The following is a 21,507-nucleotide window of genomic DNA, read 5'->3' on the forward strand; positions in this document are numbered from 1 at the left end:
AAGCACTTCAGATTAAAGATTCTGTCCTGTTCTCTCCCTTACAACAGCACCATCCTTTCCCTACACTAGTAACAGCAGAGTGACGTGCAGCGCTATGTGACTCCAGCTTATATAGAGGCTGCGTCACATGCTGCACTGGCCAATCCCAGCCATGCCATTAGTAGGCATGGTTGTGATGGCTTCTAGTGGCACACGAGTTAAAGGATTGTTGATTGGCTGCTCTGCAGCCTTTCAAAAAGCGCCATTAACTCGCCGAACACCGAACTTTTACTGAAAAGTTTGGGTCTTGGGTCCAAAAATCTTTACAGTTCGGGTTTGCTCACTACTACATAGTACATATAGAAGAACTGATAAAAAAAAAATTGAATTTAATATTTTTTTTGCCTCAACTTTCTTTCCTTCAGTAACCGTTCACTGCTTCGCTGATGGACTTTTCCAACTGATCCTGTCTCGTTATATAACCAGCCCTCCACTGCAGTTATCTTCAGTTATTCTGGGCCCTGGCTCTTGTCCCTCCTCTACAATCATGGGAGACTTCCTGGAATTTAAAGGTTACCTATCGTCATGCAGTACCCGCCACGTGAGAAGATATTTATGGCCTTTATAAGTCATCTTATATTGAGACTATTGAGTCAGTTTGTGTCTTTCTCAGTTTCTCCAAGGACGTATGGTGTATCAACTGTCTCTAACAGCAAAGGCAGATGTTCTTGTGTCTCCTTTAGGGTCTATCACTCGAGACAGCAGCCTCACGTAAGTGTTTTGTAAAGATGTGTATGGGCTTCTATTGTAACTTGATAAGGCCTTTGATAACCGCAAGACTACAGGGGATGCAGACTGTGGCACAGGACTCTGTTTAGTCTGATTCCACGGTCACTTTGCCATTCATTCCCTACCTCTTACCAACCTTTCAAAGGTAAGTCAATAGTAACAGGGTGATAGATGGAAGCAGGGACGTAGCTGTAGGGGCTGCAGAGTTAGCAGTCGCTACCGTGCCCAGGAGCCTAAGGAGTCCCAAAGACCCTTGTGCCACATAAGAATCCACCGGTATTGTAGAAAGTGCATGCTGGTAAAGTTATTCCTCTAGCTAGAGGGAAGGGGTTAGGTTAAGACTTTGGCATGGGGGGAGGGGTGTCGTTTAAATTTTTGTCTCGGGCAGCACAAAGGCTATGAGCTTCCCGGCTCCTGGCCACAAAGCACTGAGTGAAGGGGGGCCCAAGCTGAACTCTGGCACCAGGGCCCATGAATCTTTAGCTATGCCCTGGGATGGAAGTAAGGCTTCAGAGTCAGACTGCACAGGATTTTTTTGTAGTCTGTTGCCATGGTAACATGTCCGCAAAGGAGCTATAGATAGGAAATATAGATTTCTAGTTATGAGTTAGGTACATTAGGGCAATGCTTGCAAAGGTGGCCCTTACCTTTATGTAAACAAACTGATACTTGTGACTGGAACTAAAAAGGATATGTGGAAATAGGGCTAGATCTAGGTTAAATTAGACATATAGGCAACTGTCGGTTTGGTCCCTTGTCTCATTTACACTCTAAAGGTTTATTTGTATGGATCAAGGGTCAAGACGAATTATCGCAACAAGAAACAAATGCTTGTTTGACATTGATCATTTCTCTTATGTGGGCATAACAATCATGTATTTTTGTGACCTCTTCTAGGGTTTTGTCTCAGTGCCTGTACAATAACACCCTGTCCAATATCTCTCTGGTTGTATTGGCCCAGGAAATTCCTACAGTGACCAGTACTGGAGTTCTGAGTGTGGAGCTGCGCATATCTAAAGGTGACCCAGACCTTGGACATGACCTTGTCAATATTTACTTATTTGATCCACTGAATTCTGAGCTGCATTTAAAAAAAAAAAAAATGTCTAATGAAATGAACATATTCTTTAAAAGAAGCCATCCCACTGATCAGCCAATTGCCATAGGGTCCAGTTCCTGGAATCTGCTGTGGATGAAGTACAGTTCCTCTGCCATGGCAATACAGTATATATTTATATATGGAAGCATTGAGTCCTTCAGCGTTGAGAACCCCATGTTGTGGTCCATATGACTAACAGAACATAAAGCGTGGGGTTGTCTTTGAGGTGGTCTCTGCAGAAGAACAGGTTGTCGATGTTATTGTCCCTATGTTTTTCTCAAACTTTCAGGACTCTAATCGTGAATTTTTTTTTCTGCCACGATTACTGTAAAGGGAGTATAGCATTTTTGCAAAGCCCCTTTAAATTGGGACATTTGCAGAGATGCCTTTTAATGAGGTTGTAGAGATTAGAAACATTTTCTCCCCAAAAAACACTGCTGCACTGGTCTATGGGTTGTATCTGATATTCCATTTACTTCCATGGACATTATTGCTTACAACCCATGGACTGGCGGCGGTGCTGCGGTTTCTGGAAAAAGCCTTTTTTTTTTTTTTTTTTTTTTTTTTCTCTAATCCTGGTCAACCCCTGTAAACAGAATCCCTTGTATTTCATACTCTGATGCAGGTTCATCATTTTCTTCATTCTACGCATTAGAGGACTTTCCATTACAGATTCCACTTCGGGAACTTGTGTTCTTAGAGGTTAGACTTCTGCAACCTTCTGATCCCAGGCTACACCTCCGTCTCCACCAATGCTGGGGAGCCCCAAACATGGATCCAGCATCTACTTTGCGTTGGCCTGTAATCTCTAATGGGTGAGTCACCAAATAGTTATCAGAATTTTCCATGGTGGTTATTTATGGAATGAAAATGTTATAGAAGTGAACTGGTGGATCCTTTCAAGAAGGTGTTCAGGGACATAGCTACAGGATAGCCGTGTAGTGTTATATCTGGGACCTTGTGCCTAGGAGGCCAATGTCCCTTCTGCCATCATATGATACCATTATTATCATCGATGAAAAGGGTAGGGGCATGTTGTTTTTCTTTTGTGCCTAGTTGCTTCACGTTACACAACTGAAGGTATTCTCTAAACTTGGGTTACCGAAACATGCACTACAGTAATTGCAGTACTTTTCCCATTTCTTCCAATCTGCCAACTAAAAGATATATTTGTGGTCCTAAATGTGAAAAAAGGAAGACTGAGCATAGTGGTTTATGTTGGGATCCACCACTTTATGCTGGTTTCATACTAGTGCAATTCGGCCATATTCTGTGCCCTTATGACAGCAAAAGGTCGTATGATACAATGTAACAGCATTCCCATGCACACTATCAGGATTGCGTGTGGAAAATCTGTACCATAGGTCATGTACATTGTCTTATATGAGAATTTGAAATTCTCAATGCACACAATGTGGATTGTTTCCGGTGGATTTTGACCTGCGGTGCATATTTAAAAATCCGGAGCATGTCAATTTATTTTATTTTTTGGGACCGGATTTTCTCCATTCACTTAGTAAAATCTGCATGCGGAAAATCCGCACCAAATCCGCATTCAAATCTGCACCAGTTGATGCAGATTGACCGCACAGATCTTCCTGCGAACACCTGCGTTTATCAGTGCAGATTCTCCGCACATAAATCCTGAACGTGTACATGTACCCTAAAGACATTCATGTATGGCAGAGTCTGAAGAAATGGCTGTCAGCTGAATGCGTGTAAGTCCAGTTTCAAGGCTGGACTAGTATGCTACCCTAGTGGGCCATTCCCTGGTGGGCAGTTGCAGTTAAGTGGTTTTGCTGTGATTTGCGCAAAATTGGATTGCAACGTCCACAGGTTTTCTGTGGGTTGCATAGAACAGTGTTATTTCTAAGATTTTTCTATGTGAGCTGCAGCAAAATCATGGCAAAATCTCAATTAAAATGGGTGCAGGATATTTGGTGACATTGTAGTCACATGGCAAAATTCCTGAACCTGCATCAAATAAGGTGGATTAGAACTTAAAGGGGTTATCCCACTTAGCGTTTCTTTACTTACCTGCTGCCACCGCGCGTTCACTTCCTGGATTCTGGCTGGGGGCGGGCTTCATCTTGATTGAAGTCTTCTCCCGGCCGTGCCGCTCGCTGGAATGAATGTGCATGCGCAATGGTGACTTATTCCTACAGAGCCGGTGTGCGCGTTCGCAGCTCTGTACTATTCTGGCCGGGAACAGCGTTCAGAACAGCGAGCGGACCGGCCGGGAGAAAAGGAGTCTTCTTCTGGGCAAGCGCGACCTTCCGGCTTTTCAAGAAGAACAGTGGTCGTAACCAGGGGAGACCGAGTCACAACAATCAGGTAAGTGGGTATGAATTTTATCAGTGGGGATTTGTTAATAAAGTATATTTACAAAAATGATCACTGTCAAATCATTAACAGATTTAACAGTGATCATTATGATGGGATAACCCCTTTAAGAAGGAAGGTGGTGAAAAGGAAGAGGAGTAGGAAATGCTGGATGAGGTCACCACAACCACAGGGACCATGTAAGAGTGGGGTCAACATAGGGAGCAGTAAAAAAAACATGGGAAGCAGTGTGGGAGAAAGGGGGGGGCATGGGAAGGAGTATGGACAATAGAGAGGAACAATGGGGGAGCGGTCAGTTTAGAAGGGTGGCATTGGGAGTGGTCTTTGTGAGGAAAAGGGCAGCATGGGGAGCAATATCAGACTCTGCCTGCCTGTTTGCAACAGAAAGTAGAGGCGATGCTGTTTAGTGAATTGCCAGAGCTGTATGGCCGTTGCCTCACAGTACTCTGACAACACTAAAAACCTCTGAGTAAATTACCAGTAGGTTGCACGGTAAGGACACGAAGCCGCCGGGCTCAAAACCTGCCACAGTTCACCAGGGACTGGAGGCAAAATATGCTACAGTATGTAGTGTGTTCAGTTTTCTTACATAGAAATATTTCTCTTTTGTGTGAAGACAACCCAATAAATCAGAATGGGTTGGCAAAGCATAGGATTGCAAGCATTCTTGGTCTGCAGTGTCAGCCATGTATAGAAGTGTTTATGCTATAGCTATTTTGCCTAGTTTAATAGGGAATATTTTCTGTGCTCTTTGTAATGTTAGTTAGCATGCATTTTGATGATCATCTTTGACAGTAACTTTATCTGGGTTTTCATTTTAATTCTGCTCGATTTCCACTTGGAGACCGGATAAGTTTGACAGATATTTTTGTCTTGCAGATGTCCATTTTCAGAAGACGACACACTGACACAAATTCTGCCAGGCTCTGTCCCCTCGAGTTATCAAAGATTTGTTGTGTCTGCCTTTACTTTTGTTGGCTTCTCAAATAACACAGAGGTACAACTGCTGATAAAACGTGACAAATTGGAAATCCCAAATTACTATAGGTGGTCAATGCACAATAGAGAAGTTAGCGGAACCTTGAAGGAATGGGCATATTGTCAGAAGGGTCTTCATCTTTTCCTATTGAAGATAAAGATGCACACTCAAGCCATTGCTTGTGTATGGCCAGCTTTAAAGTTTACACTTGAAGGGGTATTCTGGAGTGAATCTTTGATTTATTTATTTTTATTTAAATTTTCAATTTAGAGTTTTACTCCCACCAGGCGCTGTCGTTCCAAAGCTGGTTTTATTTTGGCTTAACACGCCAGTAATGATAGGCTGGGCAAGCCTTTCCTAACGTTACCTGTGTGAATCAAGCTGGGACAGGAAGTGCAGAGCAGCAGGACCTGGAACAGAGCCTGGATCAGTGCGGTTGAGTAAAGCTTTCTTAAAGGGGTTCATGTGTATTGATGACCTGATCGGCTGGGGTCTGACACCTGGCATCCCCATCAATCGGCTGTTTTGCGATCTGCTTACTGTTCATTACGCTGCATGTAGTCTCATGTAGAGCGGTGGCATATTGCAATTAAAAGTCCTTGCTCCATTCAAGTGAAAGGAGAGTACTTACCATTACACTGCACCGCCAAATGTTTTATCTTCTAAGACGACAGGCAGTGTAATGAACAGGAAGCAATGCTCATATGGAGTGCCACCTCCTCTTTAAACAGCAGATCTGTAAGGGTGCAAGGTGTTGGACCCTCACTGATAAGATATTGATTACCTATCCTGACGATAGGTCATAAATATAAACCCCTTTAAGTTTAACAAATTCCTGTCCCCCACTTCATGCAAATCTATGGGCCTCCTGGAGATAGCTGAGTGCTTGTACTCTCTGGCATCCCTATAGAGTTGAATGGCACAGCAAAGACAACTCCTTTTTTCTATTGTTCCTTCTCTGCATTTCAGAAGCAGCTTTTTATTTTTCTGTCAATATAGCCATATGAGGGCTTGCTTTTTGTGAAGTTGAAGGAACTAAAAACTTACATTATGCTATTTAAAAAAATCTTTGATCACTGGAGTAAAAAAAATTGGACCACAACGTATGGGTTGTATGGATGCGGCGATACCATTTATGTATAGGCGTGTTTTTTGTTTTTTACATTTTTCTAGGGGACTTGAACTTCTGATTCCCAGGAGTGCCAGCTACCAAGTGATGGCACAGGTCCTTACTATTATGGATCAGGGTGTTAACTTACTAATTGCATGGCACTAAACAGGAAGGGGTTAATGTGTAATGTGCAAAGATACCCTTGATACAAAACTTAATAACCTGGTGCTAAAGTTGGTCCCTGTCCAGCACGCCTAGTATTTGATAACTATTGAACATTTGTTGCTCCTTCTCGTAGAGATCTCCCCTCAGCGCATATTGGTACAGCACTGCGGCACTTTACTCAACTGTCCTCTCCAATCTTCACTGCTCTAACCTTTTTATATCTGGCAATTATATAGATCCCTGAATACACATATAGTTTGAGTGAGGCCGCCTTTAGAGTGTAATGTCACTACTCTGCAACAATCCCCTCACCACTGATAATTAAAGGCTATGGACACCTTTGTGCACTAAAAATCAATAAACCCATATCTTACCATAATGCATCACATAATAAAATTGCACTTGTTTGTTTACTGGTTTTAGCTTTGCTTCACATGCTCTCAGAAATGCTCTTCTGAGTCTTTCTCACTGCTGTCTTCTCCTGTGAGGCTCTGTGGGCGTTCCTGTTGATTTCACATGCACCAGCTCTGCTGCCCCGCCCATGTCCTGTTGCACAGCTAGCAGCCACTTGCATATAGGGTGCTAGAACTACAAAGTAACTTGGTAGTAAGATTTCATTCCAATCCACAACATGGTGAATCTTACAGTATGCTACAACCTGTAATCAGATCATTTTCTCACTTTCCATTCTGTATAAAGTCCATTATTTGTAGACCTTTATAGACTGACGTTCTCACTACATGCACTCTCTTCTGAAAACAGTATTGTGTGCAGTCCGCACAGTGAGCGGTCACTATTCACACACAGTTTAGTACAGTGTGACGACACACAATTCTATGTACACATAGAAGTACACAGTGGGGGAGATTTATCAAAACTGGTGTATGTGTATACAATTTTATTCAGGAATCTCAAACACTTTATTCACCCCTGTGGTCGCAATGTTTTCAGCTCATTCACGGAGTCTCTTTTCCCTGGTGCCTCCACAACAGCACTCACAGGACGGTGTCCTCGCCCCAAGTACGGGAAACAATGCAGATGCACATGATTTAAAAAGGCCTCCTTCCCTTACCTATTCAGTCGTTGTTTCCTGCCCTCGGGTATGCGCGGAAGCCTCTCCTGGAGTACCAGGCCTTGAATCCTTTTCCCCACAAGGTGGGAGGGCTGGAGCAGGGAACAGGAACGAATCGCCTCCCTTACCCGTTCCTAGGAGTAAGCCCTGCGTGCTGGCTTCCCCAGGCTTGCGATACTCCCAGGTAAGGGGAAAGTGCACGGGGGTCTGACGTAGTGACGTCACCAGGCGAGATTCTCTTTGGGCAAGAGAATCTTGCGCTCAAGTGACAGGTCTACTTCCGGGGGCAGGACTTCGGATGGCACGGCATGAAGGGACATTTAAAACTGAGTAAGAAGAGTTGTATTATGTCTTTCTCTCAACGCTTGCAATCATTCTTGCTCCGGTGGATGCTTACTCGGCAAAGAAGCCTGGAGATTTTGCTACCTCAGCCCAGTAAGCTGCCTCCACAATGGGGCTTATTATGCTGTTCCTTTTTTAACACTACTGTGTGTTTCTTACTAGGGCTGCTATGGAGAAGCAGATCCTATTTCTTATCACATAGTGGCAGTGGTGTTTTAACCAAATATCCAACCCTGGTTTTTCCTGGCCCTATAAGTTTATTTAATCTTTTTAGGGCAGAGAGACCATGACACCTAAGCTAGCCGGTGGAAATTCGGGGCGCAAAAAATGCACTATCTGCAAGGAGACCTTTACTTTTAGATCCTTTGCTTCTGATATGGCGTTTGATCTGGATGAAGGGGAACTAGTATCTGACCTAGACTCTTTCTCAGATGACTGTTCCAATAAATCATTTTCTCCCTGAGGAGATAGAAGGCCTTCTAAAGACCAGAGGTCAAAGAAACACACTCTGTCCAGGATCAAAGGTTCCAGGGGTTGTGGAAAAGAGGAAAAATGATCCATAACAATATCAAGTCCCTGATTTCCAAGGAGTGGAGAGATCCCTAGAAAAGAACAGCTGTGACTAATTCCTTAAAAAAGAATATCCCTTTGCGGAGTCTGAGTCTAATCTGTGGGACAAAACGCCAAAAATTGATGCCCCAGTAGCCCGCATTTCTAGGAAAACCTCTCCCGTTCGAAGATATGGGTCTCTTGCGAGATTGTATGGACAAAAAATGTTTGTTTATGGAAAAAAGCTTAGTAAACAAATACGGCTATGTTGCATCCCAGTATTGCGTCTACCTGAACGGCCAGAACGTTATCAGTTAGGCCTCTTTTACACGAGTGTGTCTGGATTAGGTCCGGATGCGTCCCGGTGCATTGCGGCAAACCCACGCAAGTAGGTACCCAATTGCAGTCAGTTTTGACTGCGTTTGCGTTCCGTTCAGTTTTTATCGCGCGAGTGCAATGCGTTTTGCACCTGCGTGATAAAAAAACTGACTGTGGTACCCAGACCCGCACTTCTTCCCAGACAGCTATTGGGCTATCTGCAGCCAAAGGGCTTCCTCCATAAGGAATATCAAGGTTGTGTAGATTGTATTATTTCCCCTTATAACATGGTTATAAGGGAAAATAATAGCATTCTGAATACAAAATGCATAGTACAATAGGGCTGGAGGGGTTAAAAAAATAAAAAATATAAATTTTTACTCGCCTTAGTCCACTTGTTCGCGCAGCCGGCATCTCTTCTGTCTTCGAGGAATAGGACCTTTTTGTTGACGACGTCACTTCGCTCATCACATGGTCCATCACATGATCTTTTACCACAGTGATGGATCATGTGACCGATCATGTGATCACAGTGACGTCATCAAAGGTCCTTTTCCTCACAGATGAAGACAGAAGAGATGCCGGCTGCGCGAACAAGTGGATTAAGGCGAGTTAATTTTTTTTTAACCCCTCCAGCCCTATTGTACTATGCATTCTGTATTCAGAATGCTATTATTTTCCCTTTATAACCATGTTATAAGGGGAAATAATGATTGGGTCTCCATTCCGTTCTTCTCCTAGCAACTGTGCGTGAAAATCGCACCACATCCGCACTTGCTTGCGGATGCTTACGATTTTCACACAGCCCAATTCACTTCTACGGGCCCTGCGCTGCGTGAAAAACGCACAAAATAGAGCATGCTGCGATTTTCACGCAGCGCAGTGATGCGTGAAAATCACTGCTCATGTGCACAGCCCCATAGAAATGAATGGGTCTGAATTCAGTGCAGGTGCAATACATTCACTTCGCGCATTGCACCTGCGCGGAAAACTTGCCCGTGTGAAAGGGGCCTTAGAAGAACACTTAGCAGCAGATACCCCCCAAAGAGGAGATCTTAGGCTCCTTGCCTACGTTTAAAAAAAAAGTGTCAAATTTCTTAGCAAAGAGGAATGGGCAGAGTTCGTTAGATTCTCCGCCAGGTCTGCTGCAATATCAAATGCGACCAGAAGAGCTATTTGGCTTCGTACATGGTTCGGTGACGTAAGTAAAAAAAAAAAAAATCGCCTGTGCTCGATCCCCTGTGAAGGAGATTTGGCTCGACCTTAAATGACATTCTGGACAAGGCCTCGGATAAGAAAAAAGGATTTTCTCTTGAGTCGTTATTTTCATCAAAGACAATACTTTCGAAACCAGAACAAAAAAAAAACTGGACCAGAGGAAGAAAGAGGGATCTCTGAAGTGGCAGCCATCCAGGGGTAGAGGGAGAGGATTTCTTTTCAATCCTGGGTAGTAACTACTTTGAGGGCTTAAAACTAAAGTTCTCATCCCTTCCCACAGATCGGTTCATCATAAACAAAAAGCTGCCTCAAAAAGTAAAACAAACATGTCTAGAATTAGAAATCTCATCTCTTATAGACAAAAAGGTACTCCATCCAGTCCCAGAACATCAATATGGCAAAGGTTTCTATTCACTGATATTTCCCGTACAAAAACCAAACTGATCCTTCCGTATGATAATAAATTAAAAATTGCTGAATAGATCCATCTACAAAAAAATTCTAAATGGACTACGAATCGCTGTCTTCGTAGGGGATCAGTTACACCATTTTCAGTTCGGAGCCCTCCTATTCGAACTCTCCTCGGCTCTAAGATTATTTTCAAAAATCATGTCAGAGGTCGCAAAACGCCTTCACCTAAAGGGGATTCAAATTGTGCCATATTTAGATGACTTCCTGATTTCTTCACCCTTAGAGGAAGTTCTACAATCTTACCTTTCCCAAGTGCAAGAATGCTTTACCACCTTGGGGTGTATTATAAATTTCAAAAAATCAGACCTGTCTCAAGATCAGAGGAAGCTCTTGCTGGGGGTACTCCTAGACTATCATCTGCTGATGTCTTTTTTTACCTCTAGAAAAATGGAACAGTCTAGTATGGAAAATCTCTCAGTTCTGCAGCCAAAGGGCTTCCTCCATAAGGAATATCATGACTATCCTAGGTCTAATGGCAACAATCCCATCGGTCATATGAGTCACACGAGGATCCTTCAACCTTTCCTCCTGTCGTCCTGGGACAGAACCAATTCTGCTCTAGAAAAACATGTTCTCATTCCCAATTCTGTAAAATAATCTTTGTGGTGGAGAAGAAAATAACTTGCAAACAGGGGTCTGTTGGTGCCAGGAAAAACAGATGATCGTAACCAGATGCCAGCAGTTCCGGATGGGGTGGTCACTCAGAGGAAAAAGTAGTTCAGGGCAGATGGGGTAAAAATAGTTAGATGCTTCCTCCAATCTGAGAGAACTCAGCCATCTACAAAGTCATTTTCTCCCTTCATACACACATCTCCAAAACATATAAAAGTGTTGTCTGATAATACCACGGCAGTAGCTTACCTGAACAGACAGGGAGGGACCAGAAGCCGTTCCCTAGTGCAGTGTCTAGAGACATTTTTCTTTGGGCGGAAAATAATAATATATCCTTGACAGCAGTTCATGTGAAGGGAGTGAACAATGTAATAGCCAACTTTCTCAGCTGCCGGACTTTGAAGGAAGGAGAGTGGTTCCTGAATTATCAAATATTTCAGCAGCTCTGCGAAAAGTGGGGAGTTCCGGATCGAGATCTACTTGCCACAAAGGACAATAGGCAGACCAAAAAATTTTGCTCCCTCTCCCGATGGGACCAGCAGTTATGCGTAGATGCACTATCCCAACTTAGGCTGAAGACTCTTCTTTATGCTTTTCCTCCCTTCAGTTTGATTCCAAGAGCTCTAATGAAGGTGGAGGAAGAAGGGGCTCAGGTAATATTTATTGCTCCATTTTGGCCAAGTAGCTCTTGGTTCCCCCTTCTGCTCAGGCTGTCTGCAGGGATATTCTGGACTTTTCAATCAACCTTGGACCTTCTCCACCAGGGTCCGCTATTTCATCCCAAAATAAACCAACTCAACCTGGTGGCTTGGAGGCTGAACGCCTCACTTTAAGATGAAAAGGTTTGTCTGATGCAGTAATTTCCACGATGATGAGTCGTAAGTAGGGATGAGCGAACTCGAACTGTATAGTTCGGGTTCGTACCGAATTTTGGGGTGTCCGTGACACGGACCCGAACCCGGACATTTTCGTAAAAGTCCGGGTTCGGGTTCGGTGTTCGTCGCTTTCTTGGCGCTTTTGTGACGCTTTCTTGGCGCTTTTTGAAAGGCTGCAAAGCAGCCAATCAACAAGCGTCATACTACTTGCCCCAAGAGGCCATCACAGCCATGCCTACTATTGGCATGGCTGTGATTGGCCAGAGCACCATGTGACCCAGCCTCTATTTAAGCTGGAGTCACATAGCGCCGCCCGTCACTCTGCTCTGATTAGCGTAGGGAGAGGTTGCGGCTGCGACAGTAGGGCGAGATTAGGCAGATTAACTCCTCCAAAGGACTTGATTAACTGATCGATCTGCAGCTGTGGATCATTGAGCTGCTGATCCTCAATTGCTCACTGTTTTTAGGCTGCACAGACCGTTTGTCAGTCTCATTTTTCTGGGGTGATCGGCGGCCATTTTGTGTCTTGTGGTGCGCCAGCACAAGCTGCGACCAAGTGCATTTAACCCTCAATGGTGTGGTTGTTTTTTGGCTAAAGCCTACATCAGGGTGAAGCTGTCACACCAAGTGCATTTAACCAGCAATAGTCTGTTCATTTTTTGGCCATATACAAAATCAGGGGCAAGCTGCGCCTGTCACCAAGTGCATTTAACCCTCAATGGTGTGGTTGTTTTTTGGCTAAAGCCTACATCAGGGTGAAGCTGTCACACCAAGTGCATTTAACCAGCAATAGTCTGTTCATTTTTTGGCCATATACAAAATCAGGGGCAAGCTGCGCCTGTCACCAAGTGCATTTAACCCTCAATGGTGTGGTTGTTTTTTGGCTAAAGCCTACATCAGGGTGAAGCTGTCACACCAAGTGCATTTAACCAGCAATAGTCTGTTCATTTTTTGGCCATATACAAAATCAGGGGCAAGCTGCGCCTGTCACCAAGTGCATTTAACCCTCAATGGTGTGGTTGTTTTTTGGCTAAAGCCTACATCAGGGTGAAGCTGTCACACCAAGTGCATTTAACCAGCAATAGTCTGTTCATTTTTTGGCCATATCCCAGTCTAATTCTGTCACTAAATCCATACCGGTCACCCAGCGCCTAAATACTAGGCCTCAAATTTATATCCAGCTAAATCTGTCCCTAGTGCTGTAGCTGGGCGAGTTATTTAGTGTCCGTTCAAGCACATTTCTTGTTCTGGGTTGAAATACAATTCTCAATTTAGCAATTTCATAATTTAGTGGTTCCTGCTATATCAGAGCTCTTTGAAATCTATCCCAAAAAGGGTATATAATATTGAAGGTGCACATAGGGTCATTCAGAGTAACTTCACACACACCCGCTACTGTGTATTTCCAAGTCTAATTCTGTCACTAAATCCATACCGGTGACCCAGCGCCTAAATACTAGGCCTCAAATTTAATTCCCTCTAAATCTCTCGTTACCCACCGCTGTACTGTTGTTGCTGGGCAAGATATTTAGTGTCCGTCAAAGCACATTTTTTGTTCTGGGTTGAAGTACAATTCCCAATTTAGCAATTTCATAATTTAGTGGTTTCTGCTATATCAGAGCTATTTGAAATCTATCCCTAAAAGGGTATATAATATTGAAGGTGCACATAGGGTCATTCAGAATAACTTCACACACACCCGCTACTGTGTATTTCCAAGTCTAATTCTGTCACTAAATCCATACCGGTGACCCAGCGCCTAAATACTAGGCCTCAAATTTAATTCCCTCTAAATCTCTCGTTACCCACCGGTGTACTGTTGTTGCTGGGCAAGATATTTAGTGTCCGTCAAAGCACATTTTTTGTTCTGGGTTGAAGTACAATTCCCAATTTAGCAATTTCATAATTTAGTGGTTTCTGCTATATCAGAGCTATTTGAAATCTATCCCTAAAAGGGTATATAATATTGAAGGTGCACATAGGGTCATTCAGAATAACTTCACACACACGCTTCTGTGCATTTCCAAGTCTAATTCTGTCACTAAATCCATACCGGTCACCCAGCGCCTAAATACTAGGCCTCAAATTTAAATCCCTCTAAATCTCTCGTTACCCACCACTGTACTGTTGTTGCTGGGCAAGATATTTAGTGTCCGTCAAAGCACATTTTTTGTTCTGGGTTGAAGTACAATTCCCAATTTAGCAATTTCATAATTTAGTGGTTTCTGCTATATCAGAGCTATTTGAAATCTATCCCTAAAAGGGTATATAATATTGAAGGTGCACATAGGGTCATTCAGAATAACTTCACACACACGCTTCTGTGCATTTCCAAGTCTAATTCTGTCACTAAATCCATACCGGTGACCCAGCGCCTAAATACTAGGCCTCAAATTTAAATCCCTCTAAATCTCTCGTTACCCACCGCTGTACTGTTGTTGCTGGGCAAGATATTTAGTGTCCGTCAAAGCACATTTTTTGTTCTGGGTTGAAGTACAATTCCCAATTTAGCAATTTCATAATTTAGTGGTTTCTGCTATATCAGAGCTATTTGAAATCTATCCCTAAAAGGGTATATAATATTGAAGGTGCACATAGGGTCATTCAGAATAACTTCACACACACGCTTCTGTGCATTTCCAAGTCTAATTCTGTCACTAAATCCATACCGGTGACCCAGCGCCTAAATACTAGGCCTCAAATTTAAATCCCTCTAAATCTCTCGTTACCCACCACTGTACTGTTGTTGCTGGGCAAGATATTTAGTGTCCGTCAAAGCACATTTTTTGTTCTGGGTTGAAGTACAATTCCCAATTTAGCAATTTCATAATTTAGTGGTTTCTGCTATATCAGAGCTATTTGAAATCTATCCCTAAAAGGGTATATAATATTGAAGGTGCACATAGGGTCATTCAGAATAACTTCACACACACGCTTCTGTGCATTTCCAAGTCTAATTCTGTCACTAAATCCATACCGGTGACCCAGCGCCTAAATACTAGGCCTCAAATTTAAATCCCTCTAAATCTCTCGTTACCCACCACTGTACTGTTGTTGCTGGGCAAGATATTTAGTGTCCGTCAAAGCACATTTTTTGTTCTGGGTTGAAGTACAATTCCCAATTTAGCAATTTCATAATTTAGTGGTTTCTGCTATATCAGAGCTATTTGAAATCTATCCCTAAAAGGGTATATAATATTGAAGGTGCACATAGGGTCATTCAGAATAACTTCACACACACGCTTCTGTGCATTTCCAAGTCTAATTCTGTCACTAAATCCATACCGGTGACCCAGCGCCTAAATACTAGGCCTCAAATTTAAATCCCTCTAAATCTCTCGTTACCCACCGCTGTACTGTTGTTGCTGGGCAAGATATTTAGTGTCCGTCAAAGCACATTTTTTGTTCTGGGTTGAAGTACAATTCCCAATTTAGCAATTTCATAATTTAGTGGTTTCTGCTATATCAGAGCTATTTGAAATCTATCCCTAAAAGGGTATATAATATTGAAGGTGCACATAGGGTCATTCAGAATAACTTCACACACACGCTTCTGTGCATTTCCAAGTCTAATTCTGTCACTAAATCCATACCGGTCACCCAGCGCCTAAATACTAGGCCTCAAATTTATATCCCGCTGAATTTGAATACAATACATTGGGCCAAATAATATATTTGTTGTTGTGGTGAACCATAACAATGAGAAAAACATCTAGTAAGGGACGCGGACGTGGACATGGTCGTGGTGGTGTTAGTGGACCCTCTGGTGCTGGGAGAGGACGTGGCCGTTCTGCCACATCCACACGTCCTAGTGTACCAACTACCTCAGGTCCCAGTAGCCGCCAGAATTTACAGCGATATATGGTGGGGCCCAATGCCGTTCTAAGGATGGTAAGGCCTGAGCAGGTACAGGCATTAGTCAATTGGGTGGCCGACAGTGGATCCAGCACGTTCACATTATCTCCCACCCAGTCTTCTGCAGAAAGCGCACAGATGGCGCCTGAAAACCAACCCCATCAGTCTGTCACATCACCCCCATGCATACCAGGGAAACTGTCTCAGCCTCAAGTTATGCAGCAGTCTCTTATGCTGTTTGAAGACTCCGCTGGCAGGGTTTCCCAAGGGCATCCACCTAGCCCTTCCCCAGCGGTGAAAGACATAGAATGCACTGACGCACAACCACTTATGTTTCCTGATGATGAGGACATGGGAATACCACCTCAGCATGTCTCTGATGATGACGAAACACAGGTGCCAACTGCTGCGTCTTTCTGCAGTGTGCAGACTGAACAGGAGGTCAGGGATCAAGACTGGGTGGAAGACGATGCAGGGGACGATGAGGTCCTAGACCCCACATGGAATGAAGGTCGTGCCACTGACTTTCACAGTTCGGAGGAAGAGGCAGTGGTGAGACCGAGCCAACAGCGTAGCAAAAGAGGGAGCAGTGGGCAAAAGCAGAACACCCGCCGCCAAGAGACTCCGCCTGCTACTGACCGCCGCCATCTGGGACCGAGCACCCCAAAGGCAGCTTCAAGGAGTTCCCTGGCATGGCACTTCTTCAAACAATGTGCTGACGACAAGACCCGAGTGGTTTGCACGCTGTGCCATCAGAGCCTGAAGCGAGGCATTAACGTTCTGAACCTGAGCACAACCTGCATGACCAGGCACCTGCATGCAAAGCATGAACTGCAGTGGAGTAAACACCTTAAAACCAAGGAAGTCACTCAGGCTCCCCCTGCTACCTCTTCTGCTGCTGCCGCCTCGGCCTATTCTGCTGCTGCCGCCTCGGCCTCTTCCTCCGCCTCTGGAGGAACGTTGGCACCTGCCGCCCAGCAAACAGGGGATGTACCACCAACACCACCACCACCACCTCCGTCACCAAGCGTCTCAACCATGTCACACGCCAGCGTTCAGCTCTCCATCTCACAAACATTTGATAGAAAGCGTAAATTCCCACCTAGCCACCCTCGATCCCTGGCCCTGAATGCCAGCATTTCTAAACTACTGGCCTATGAAATGCTGTCATTTAGGCTGGTGGACACAGACAGCTTCAAACAGCTCATGTCGCTTGCTGTCCCACAGTATGTTGTTCCCAGCCGGCACTACTTCTCCAAGAGAGCCGTGCCTTCCCTGCACAACCAAGTATCCGATAAAATCAAGTGTGCACTGCGCAACGCCATCTGTAGCAAGGTCCACCTAACCACAGATACGTGGACCAGTAAGCACGGCCAGGGACGCTATATCTCCCTAACTGCACACTGGGTAAATGTAGTGGCAGCTGGGCCCCAGGCGGAGAGCTGTTTGGCGCACGTCCTGCCGCCGCCAAGGATCGCAGGGCAACATTCTTTGCCTCCTGTTGCCACCTCCTCCTTCTCGGCTTCCTCCTCCTCTTCTTCCACCTGCTCATCCAGTCAGCCACACACCTTCACCACCAACTTCAGCACAGCCCGGGGTAAACGTCAGCAGGCCATTCTGAAACTCATATGTTTGGGGGACAGGCCCCACACCGCACAGGAGTTGTGGCGGGGTATTGAACAACAGACCGACGAGTGGTTGCTGCCGGTGAGCCTCAAGCCCGGCCTGGTGGTGTGTGATAATGGGCGAAATCTCGTTGCAGCTCTGGGACTAGCCAATTTGACGCACATCCCTTGCTTGGCGCATGTGCTGAATTTGGTGGTGCAGAAGTTCATTCACAACTACCCCGACATGTCAGAGCTGCTGCATAAAGTGCGGGCCGTCTGTTCGCGCTTCCGGCGTTCACATCCTGCCGCTGCTCGCCTGTCTGCGCTACAGCGTAACTTCGGCCTTCCCGCTCACCGCCTCATATGCGACGTGCCCACCAGGTGGAACTCCACCTTGCACATGCTGGACAGACTGTGCGAGCAGCAGCAGGCCATAGTGGAGTTTCAGCTGCAGCACGCACGGGTCAGTCGCACTACAGAACAGCACCACTTCACCACCAATGACTGGGCCTCCATGCGAGACCTGTGTGCCCTGTTGCGCTGTTTCGAGTACTCCACCAACATGGCCAGTGGCGATGACACCGTTATCAGCGTTACAATACCACTTCTATGTCTCCTTGAGAAAACACTTAGGGCGATGATGGAACAGGAGGTGGCCCAGGAGGAGGAGGAGGAGGATGAGGAAGAGGGGTCATTTTTAGCACTTTCAGGCCAGTCTCTTCGAAGTGACTCAGAGGGAGGTTTTTTGCAACAGCAGAGGCCAGGTACAAATGTGGCCAGCCAGGGCCCACTACTGGAGGACGAGGAGGACGAGGATGAGGAGGAGGTGGAGGAGGATGAGGATGAAGCATGGTCACAGCGGGGTGGCACCCAACGCAGCTCGGGTCCATCACTGGTGCGTGGCTGGGGGGAAAGGCAGGACGATGACGATACGCCTCCCACAGAGGACAGCTTGTCCTTACCCCTGGGCAGCCTGGCACACATGAGCGACTACATGCTGCAGTGCCTGCGCAACGACAGCAGAGTTGCCCACATTTTAACCTGTGCGGACTACTGGGTTGCCACCCTGCTGGATCCACGCTACAAAGACAATGTGCCCACCTTACTTCCTGCACTGGAGCGTGATAGGAAGATGCGCGAGTACAAGCGCACGTTGGTAGACGCGCTACTGAGAGCATTCCCAAATGTCACAGGGGAACAAGTGGAAGCCCAAGGCCAAGGCAGAGGAGGAGCAAGAGGTCGCCAAGGCAGCTGTGTCACGGCCAGCTCCTCTGAGGGCAGGGTTAGCATGGCAGAGATGTGGAAAACTTTTGTCAACACGCCACAGCTAACTGCACCACCACCTGATACGCAACGTGTTAGCAGGAGGCAACATTTCACTAACATGGTGGAACAGTACGTGTGCACACCCCTCCACGTACTGACTGATGGTTCGGCCCCATTCAACTTCTGGGTCTCTAAATTGTCCACGTGGCCAGAGCTAGCCTTTTATGCCTTGGAGGTGCTGGCCTGCCCGGCAGCCAGCGTTTTGTCTGAACGTGTATTCAGCACGGCAGGGGGCGTCATTACAGACAAACGCAGCCGCCTGTCTACAGCCAATGTTGACAAGCTGACGTTCATAAAAATGAACCAGGCATGGATCCCACAGGACCTGTCCGTCCCTTGTCCAGATTAGACATTAACTACCTCCCCATAACCATATATTATTGGACTCCAGGGCACTTCCTCATTCAATCCTATTTTTATTTTCATTTTACCATTATATTGCGATGCTACCCAAAGTTGAATGAACCTCTCCTCTGCCTGTGTGCTAGGCCTAAATATATGCCAATGGACTGTTGCAGTGGTGGCTGACATGAAGCCTGATTCTCTGCTATGACATGCAGACTAATTCTCTGCTGACATGAAGCCAGATTGTCTGTTACGGGACCTCTCTCCTCTGCCTGGGTGCTGGGCCTAAATTTATGACCATGGACTGTTGCAGTGGTGGCTGACGTGAAGCCTGATTCTCTGCTATGACATGCAGACTGATTCTCTGCTGACATGAAGCCAGATCGTCTGTTACGGGACCTCTCTGCTCTGCCTGTGTGCTAGGCCTAAATATATGCCAATGGACTGTTGCAGTGGTGGGTGACGTGAAGCCTCATTCTCTGCTATGACATGCAGACTGATTCTCTGCTGACATGAAGCCAGATTGTCTGTTACGGGACCTCTCTGCTCTGCCTGTGTGCTAGGCCTAAATATATGCCAATGGACTGTTGCAGTGGTGGGTGACGTGAAGCCTCATTCTCTGCTATGACATGCAGACTGATTCTCTGCTGACATGAAGCCAGATCCTCTGTTACGGGAGCTCTCTCCTCTGCCTGGGTGCTGGGCCTAAATTTATGACAATTGACTGTTGCAGTGGTGGGTGACGTGAAGCCTGATTCTCTGCTATGATATGAAGACTGATTCTCTGCTGACATGAAGCCAGATTGTCTGTTACGGGACCTTTCTCCTCTGCCTGGGTTCTGGGCCTAAATTTATGAAAATTGACTCTTACAGTGGTGGGTGACGTGAAGCCTGATTCTAGGCTATGATATGAAGACTGATTCTCTGCTGACATGAAGCCAGATTGTCTGTTACGGGACCTTTCTCCTCTGCCTGGGTTCTGGGCCTAAATTTATGAAAATTGACTCTTACAGTGGTGGGTGACGTGAAGCCTGATTCTCTGCTATGATATGAAGACTGATTCTCTGCTGACATGAAGCCAGATTGTCTGTTACGGGACCTCTCTCCTCTGCCTGGGTGCTGGGCCTAAATTTATGACAATGGACTGTTGCAGTGGTGGCTGACGTGAAGCCTGATTCTCTGCTATGACATGCAGACTGATTCTCTGCTGTCATGAAGCCAGATTGTCTGTTACGGGACCTCTCTGCTCTGCCTGTGTGCTAGGCCTAAATATATGCCAATGGACTGTTGCAGTGGTGGCTGACGTGAAGCCTCATTCTCTGCTATGACATGCAGACTAATTCTCTGCTGACATGAAGACAGATTCTCTGTTACGGGACCTCTCTCCTCTGCCTGGGTGCTGGGCCTAAATTTATGACAATGGACTGTTGCAGTGGTGGCTGACGTGAAGCCTGATTCTCTGCTATGACATGCAGACTAATTCTCTGCTGACATGAAGCCAGATTGTCTGTTACGGGACCTCTCTCCTCTGCCTGGGTGCTGGGCCTAAATATATGCCAATGGACTGTTGCAGTGGTGGCTGACGTGAAGCCTCATTCTCTGCTATGACATGCAGACTAATTCTCTGCTGTCATGAAGCCAGATTGTCTGTTACGGGACCTCTCTGCTCTGCCTGTGTGCTAGGCCTAAATATATGCCAATGGACTGTTGCAGTGGTGGGTGACGTGAAGCCTCATTCTCTGCTATGACATGCAGACTGATTCTCTGCTGACATGAAGCCAGATTGTCTGTTACGGGACCTCTCTGCTCTGCCTGTGTGCTAGGCCTAAATATATGCCAATGGACTGTTGCAGTGGTGGGTGACGTGAAGCCTCATTCTCTGCTATGACATGCAGACTGATTCTCTGCTGACATGAAGCCAGATTCTCTGTTACGGGACCTCTCTCCTCTGCCTGTGTGTGTGCTGGGCCTAAATATATGCCAATGGACTGTTGCAGTGGTGGCTGACGTGAAGCCTCATTCTCTGCTATGACATGCAGACTAATTCTCTGCTGACATGAAGACAGATTCTCTGTTACGGGACCTCCCTCCTCTGCCTGGGTGCTGGGCCTAAATATATGCCAATGGACTGTTGCAGTGGTGGCTGACGTGAAGCCTCATTCTCTGCTATGACATGCAGACTGATTCTCTGCTGACATGAAGCCAGATTCTCTGTTACGGGACCTCTCTCCTCTGCCTGTGTGTGTGCTGGGCCTAAATATATGCCAATGGACTGTTGCAGTGGTGGCTGACGTGAAGCCTCATTCTCTGCTATGACATGCAGACTGATTCTCTGCTGACATGAAGCCAGATTCTCTGTTACGGGACCTCTCTCCTCTGCCTGTGTGTGTGCTGGGCCTAAATATATGCCAATGGACTGTTGCAGTGGTGGCTGACGTGAAGCCTCATTCTC

General features: G+C 45.8%; 1 protein-coding gene across 3 annotated transcripts in view; it reads left to right on the forward strand.

Moving 5' to 3' along the window:
• The first annotated feature begins 549 nt into the window (after positions 1-549).
• Positions 550-21,507, forward strand: part of LOC122941392 (zona pellucida sperm-binding protein 1-like) — a 30,496-nt gene continuing 9,538 nt past the window's right edge. For 2 of the 3 annotated variants that reach the window (XM_044298613.1, XM_044298611.1), the window contains exons 1-4: positions 550-750; positions 1,730-1,787; positions 2,493-2,682; positions 5,090-5,207. In XM_044298613.1, coding sequence (XP_044154548.1) covers positions 565-750; positions 1,730-1,787; positions 2,493-2,682; positions 5,090-5,207 — 552 coding nt within the window. In that variant the 5' untranslated portion in view covers positions 550-564. Of the gene's footprint in view, positions 751-1,665; positions 1,788-2,492; positions 2,683-5,089; positions 5,208-21,507 lie in introns of all 3 variants that reach the window. The other variant, XM_044298612.1, reaches the window with a different exon arrangement.

This window comes from Bufo gargarizans, chromosome 6 (genome assembly GCF_014858855.1).
Source record: "Bufo gargarizans isolate SCDJY-AF-19 chromosome 6, ASM1485885v1, whole genome shotgun sequence".
Taxonomy (NCBI): Eukaryota; Metazoa; Chordata; class Amphibia; order Anura; family Bufonidae; genus Bufo; species Bufo gargarizans.